Source organism: Alexandromys fortis, unplaced genomic scaffold, assembly GCF_014885135.2.
Source record: "Alexandromys fortis isolate MF-2015 unplaced genomic scaffold, M_Fortis_MF-2015_v1.1 scaffold_444, whole genome shotgun sequence".
In the NCBI taxonomy this organism is placed as follows: Eukaryota; Metazoa; Chordata; class Mammalia; order Rodentia; family Cricetidae; genus Alexandromys; species Alexandromys fortis.
This window is the reverse complement of record NW_026068318.1, coordinates 139,129-145,785: the sequence shown is the minus strand read 5'-3', so window position 1 is coordinate 145,785 and position 6,657 is coordinate 139,129. Positions and strand designations below refer to the sequence as shown.

Here is a 6,657-nt window from a genome sequence, read left to right as displayed (position 1 = left end):
GTGTCCCATAGGTTTGAGTATGTTGTCTCTTTATTTTCATTAAATTCAAGGAAGACTTTAATTTCTTTCTTAATTTCTTCCTTGACCCAGGTGTGGTTCAGTAGTTGATTGTTCAGTTTCCATGAGTTTGTAGGCTTTCTGGGAGTAGCATTGTTGTTGCCTTCTAACTTTAATCCGTGGTGATCTGATAAGACACAGGTGGACACTGATATTTTTTTGTATCTGTGGAGGTTTTGTATCTGGATGTGCCCAGAAGGAGTAGAAGACTGGAAATAATCAAACTGAGGGCAGAAATAAACAAAATAGAAACACAGAAAACAGTCCAAAGAATCAATGAAACAAAAAGTTGGTTCTTGGAAAAAATCAACAAGATCAAAAAAAATAAATCTTAACAAAGTTGCTGGTTATGGATGATTTTCAACCTTATGGGACATATTGCTGGTTCTGCCTCACTTCTCAGGACCTCTGCACCAGAAACAAATATCTGTCATGTTTCCATAAACAATGTATTCTTTTTTCCTCCATATTCTTCTCTCATATTCAAGTTCTTATTAATTCTGCAAATGAATCTTCTTCTTGGATGTATTTCCTCATGTGCTTTATATTCTACTTTTGGCTTCTGTAGGCTGTATTTATCACCTGTGCTAATACTTTGTCATTAAAGCCTTCAGTTTGGTTGTGTTTTTTCTCTCAGTATTGAAGGATATCCCATATCTTTTCTATATCACCTCATATCATTCCACAAACTCCAGTGCTCCTTTGTGGAGAATTTGTGCATTGAAAGCCTTTGGTAAATGTTTTGAAGTAGAGCTTACAATTTTAATATTCTTTCATAAAAACATCAAAACTAATTTAAAAATAACAGATAACACTTGTGTATAAATTTTATGCACATCTCTTTTTATGCCTCCATGGAAAACAAATGTATACTACTTAAAATTTTAAAAGAATATGATAGGACATTTAGAGAAAGCATTTGCATTCTCCTGAACAATTGTTCCTGTTTCATGCAAAGGTATGGCTAAAATTTATGAGATTTGTGTATTTAAAATATGGCTTCTCTTTGTCAGTTAGTTTTATTGAATGAATAGAGGGATGGAAATATTTGTTCTGTGATTTGTGGTTTAAGGAAGTTATGTAGATTTGTCAACCTCACAACCTCACTCATTTTACTACTTTCTCGCTAAAGCATTTAAATCATAAGCATGTACAGAGATATAGACAGACAAAGCAAAGTTCAAGTTTTGAGAGCCAATGGAACATCTTTCAAAGGCAGATGCTCTGGCAAGCTCCAATCATCTTAAATTTGACTCATCTCTATCTCCATGACAACTTTTTTTTCCTCCCTTCTCTTGTGAACAAAAGATTATTCCACTGCTCCCCTCTGTCTCTAAATAGCATAGGACTAAAGCACCACTGAAAACACAGGAGGACTCAGAATTCTTCATTTATTCCATCTTTGAAAGCCATAATAGATGCTAGGAAAGCAAGCAAATATCTGTCCTTCTAAAGACTTATCTGAATGGACACTACTGTACTAGTGACATATGATCTAGGCTGTGAGGACTCTTCATAGAGTGTAAATGTATCCTCTCAGGGTTAACTTGCAAATGTCAATAAACCAAAAATAACTTTTCAGGACTTACAAAAAAAACAATATGACATAGTAACTAAGAATCAGGCTCAAATATGTAAAATTGGCCAGGCTTAGTGGCTCATGTATTTAATACCAGCACTCACGGGCAGAACTCATCTCTGTGACTTCAAGGCCTGCCTGGTCTATATAATGAGATGCAGAGCAGACTCAGGTACAGAGTGACACCCTGTTTTGAAAAAAAATAAAACAAAACAAAAATTAAAGTTTAAAGTTTTTAACAGTTTTACTCTAAAGTAGTATAGAACTTAAATAACATAAATAAGCATGGCTTCATCTCAGTCCCTGTCTACCATAGAGTCTCAATAAATATAATTGCCTTATGCATATTTGGAAACATGCTTTCACAATCTAATGGACATAGCTCAGAGAAAGGAAGTCCAAGCATATGACCTCAAATGCAGCTTAGATGTACCTTCAAAACATCATTCCGAATGGTTTTTACTTTTCAATATGGCTTGTTGTTGGCTCATTCATTGATTCTCAATATTTTTTCTTCCATGGTTGCAGATTCCCTTGAAATTTCACAGAAAACCACTTCTTAAACCAGAAAAACCCATTGTTCTAAAGGTTGTACCACGGGATGTGTTCATTACTGGAGTGTGAAGTTTCCCTCAAGGACTCTGCAGTGTTCCTCTTCAGGTGGTGTCTAAGAACACTGGAATCTTTAATTTACTTCATGAATAAAACCCAGATGAAGATGAGCATTAATCAACAGGACTTGGTGCATGGTTAAGGATTCAGTGCATCCATTGAGCTTTCTCTTTGTCAAAATAAAGGAGAATGTCACAAAACAATCCCACACCAGTTTGGAATTATGATTAATAGAAGGGTTATTTATTTAAAGGGGAAAACTTACAGATTACCATCCTGGACAACAGCCCCCTGCATGACCAGGAAAAGAGTCTGGTAGTCAGAAGCGGAGTCTGAAGCAAGAGAGGGAGCACATGGCTACCACTGCTTTTTCAAGCCAAAGAGACCACACCCAAGTGGGCTGGTATCTTAAAGGCTATTGGCTAAAGAAGCGGAAGGAGCTCCTGCAGCACCTCCCTCTTTTGTTTAAGTAAGAGAGTTCCAAACCTACTACAAAATTATATACAATAAGAACAAATATCCTATTCTAAGTAGCATAAGTCTTGTATAATAAATAACTTGGACAAGTCATGAGAGGAAAGTAATTACATTTATCTAGTCTTCTACCCCATCGAAGTTCTGAGAAGGGAAACAATGCTATTTGAGTAATTAGGAAGTGCAATCAAGCAACTTCCAAAACATGCAACAAATCACAGAGACAACTGGTTACCTGGGAAATCACCCAAACTCACATTTGCAGCGTTGAGGCAAACAACTTTGGCTAAGGCCTAGAATAACTGACAGATTATTTTTAAAGGCAAGAAAATTTTCAAAACCGTCTTGCCCTGTCTTAGCAAGATTTGACAGTTCTGCTTATACATTTCCAGATACTATGTATTTTGTCAGTAGTTGAAGTATGGGCAGTTCCTTGCCCAGAGGCTGGTTTTGCCAAGAAGAAGACAAGCTCCAAGTGGAGTGTCTTAGGTGCTCAACATTCTCTCGGGAATAGATCGGTGTTGCCAGGAGCGACTGTGTCTCACTACCACATAACTCTAAGTTAGATTAAATGCCATTTTCTACAGCTCTTTGAAGAAGTTGAAGATTATCTATTTATATGGAATATAATCTTTATTATCTAAAAAAAAAGACCAATTAGGGCTGGAGAGATGGCTCAGCGGTTAAGAGCACTGACTGTTCTTCCAAAGGTCCTGAGTTCAATTCCCAGCAACCACATGGTGGCTCACAACCATCTGTAATGAGGTCTGGTGCCCTCTTCTGGCCTGCAGGCATACACACAGACAGAATATTGAATACATAATAAGTAAGTAAATACTTTTAAAAAAACAATTAGTATAACTATAAATATGACAAACATAGATGACTATTGCTCTATAATTCTTAATATCTATCTAACTTAAAGATTAAGACAGTGAACAACTATGCAATAAATGAGGACAATGACCTCCAAATGTAAACAATGTACAAGTATCCTGATCAGAGTTAGAAATGTACACTGCAATATGGTAAATATATATATATAAATGCTTTAAACAGAGGTAGAAGCATTCGTGCATCCAATATATTCAATATAATTTAACTTTGTATTCATATACAAGAATCTATTCCAATATAATTGTCTATAAATAATAACTCACAAATACTAATCTATTATCCCATTATCCAATTTTCCCTCTTTTTTTTTTCAAAAAGATCCCTGAGCTTATAAAATTCCTCCCCCAACTCTCAACCATATATCAATTATAATCAACCCTTAAATGATGTCCCTAAACCTGAGGACAAACTTTGCTGGGAGAGGAGACATCGTCCCCTAAAATTACTTCCAGCTGTCATGGGGGCAACATTCTTTCTAGGGGATCCTGTGAAAGTAAAATGATGGTTAAATTTCAAGATTAATGTCTGGTAAGACTGCAAATAGTCTCTGTGTATTTTGTGGAGGTCTGGCCAGAATGTTGTATAAGATGTACACCATTTCAGCTAACCAAGTATGAACCGTCTTGTGCAGCTGGTACCCAAAACAGGTCTTGTAGCAGCGCTATCAGTATCATTACATCATATCTACCAGGTGGAGTTGTTGTTATGGGTCCCCATTTCTTCCTGGAAACTTCAAAGATTACTGCAGCAAAGTTCATTGTTCATTGTGGAAAACTTAAACATTAATTATATAGACATAAACAGACATATATATTCAATGAAAGGCATGATAGATATGAAGAAAAGCAAAGATGTTTTCTAAATTCTTCCTCATATTTCCACCTTAATCTTCTGTGTTTACAGCATTGGCTTCTTTTGAGCTGAAAAGCCATGGTCTTCAAAGCCCTCATTACAACTTAAACATAGCAGGCCACCCGGGGAAATGGAAGCTGTTTGTCCTCCCAATCCTTTCCCTTCGCAGTGCAGTTGCTATTCTAAAGCTAGCATTACAAATTACATTAAATAGAATAAACTTGGGCTGGAGAGAAGGCTCATGGGTTAACAGTGCTTGTACCCACTGCTAAGTGTAGCTTGCTCCCTTCATCAAAAAAAGCTTCTTTTGCAGCAGATGGGCACTTCTACGGAGATGCATAACATGTTAAAATGCAGAGTAAGTGACCATAGGGTGCCCATCTGAAGTTGGTTTTATATTTTATACTTATATTACATTTATTGCAACTTCTACATCTGGGATCCAAGAAGCATCACAGTAAAAGAGGCAGAAAATATGCAAGAGCCAGAGGACCAGGACGACTGATGCTACATAGTTTCTTCTAGACATGACAGGGATGCTGTATCATGAAACCTCAACCATGAAGCTGCCTTAACAAGATCTGAATAACAACAACATCAGCTAACATCCCTTGTGGATGGGGGAAGATTGTACACGCTAGATGAAGAGCTACAGGTAATCAGTAGCTACTGAGAGGGAAAAATCAGTCTTCTCAAGGGTTGAGCCCCCTGATAGGTCTTCCAATCAGAATTTGTCAGTCATAAATATGTATACAAATCAGCAACTCTAAATGGACTTACTAGGATTTATATACGTGTGTGTGTGCTCGTGCGCATATCTGCAAAACAACATTGAGTATAGAGGAAGAGGTCATGAACATGAGAGGGAATGGTGGGGACATAGCAAGAGTTGGGGTGTAGAGAAGGAGCTGGAAGTGATGTGAATACAGTACTTAGGTATGGAATTACCAAAAAATAAAAACTAAGCAAAAAAAACACGCATTTTCTTTGATTTTCTTGAACACATTGGCACAGGAAAACACTTCCTAAATATAACCCCAATAGCACAGACACTGAGAAAAACAATTAATAAGTGGACTTTCCTGAACCTGAGAAGCTTCTGTAAAGCAAAGAACACAGTTAACAAGACAAAACAACAGCCTACAGAATGGGAAAAGATCTTTACTAACCCCACATCAGATAGAGGGTTGATTTCCAAAATATACAAAGAACTCAATAAATTGGTCATCAAAAGAACAAATAACCCAATAAAAAAAATGGAGTACAGACCTGAACAGAGAACTCTCAACAGAGAAATCTCAAAGTGTTGAAAGACACTAAAGGAAATGTTCAACATCCTTAGTCATCAGAGAAGTGCAAATCAAAACAACTCTGAGATTCCATCTTAAACCTGAAAGAATAGCCAAGATCAAAATCACTGATGACAACTTATGCTGGAGAGGTTATAGGGTAAAGGGAACACTTCTGCTTTGCTGGTGGGAATGCAAGCTGGTACAGCCACTTTGTATGTCAGTGTGGCAATGTCTCAGAAAATTAGGAAACAACCTTCCTCAAGACCAGCAATATCACTTTGGGGTATATACCCAAAGGATACTCAACCATGCCACAAGGACATGTGCTTAACTATGTTCTTAGCAGTATTGTTTGTCATAGCCAGAACCTGGAAACAACCTAAATGCCCTCGACTGAAGAATGGATAAGGAAAATGTAGCATATTTACACAATGGAGAACTACACAGCAGAAGAAAATAATGACATCTTGATATTTACGGGAAAATGGATAGAGCTAGAAAACATCATATTGAGTGAGGTAACCCAGACCCAGAAAGACAATTATCACATGTACTCATTCATAAGTGGTTTTTAACCATAAAGCAAAGAAAACCAGCCTACAAATAACAATCCCAGAGAACCTAGACTACAATGAGGACTCTAAGAGAGATACATGGATTTAATCTACGTGGGAAGAAGAAAAAGACAAGATCTCTTGAGTAAATTAGGAGCATGGGGACCATGGGAGAGGGCCAAAGGGGAGGGGAGAAACAAAGAAGGGAGCAAAGAAAAATGTTGAGCTCAATAAAAATAAATTTTAAAAAAGACAAAAAAGAGGAGGAGTTGGGAATAATGTGAATACAATACTCAGGTATGAAATTGCCAAAAAAAATAAAAATAATAATAATAAATAA

At 36.8% G+C, this 6,657-nt stretch overlaps 1 protein-coding gene across 1 annotated transcript in view; it reads left to right on the top strand.

The window, feature by feature from the left end:
- The window catches only part of LOC126495128 (cytochrome P450 3A11-like), a 33,911-nt gene extending 31,460 nt beyond the window's left edge, over positions 1–2,451 (top strand). The window contains exon 13 of the mRNA XM_050132721.1: positions 2,165–2,451. Coding sequence (XP_049988678.1) covers positions 2,165–2,260 — 96 coding nt within the window. The 3' untranslated portion in view covers positions 2,261–2,451. The remainder of the gene's footprint in view (positions 1–2,164) is intronic.
- Positions 2,452–6,657: the final 4,206 nt, after the last annotated feature.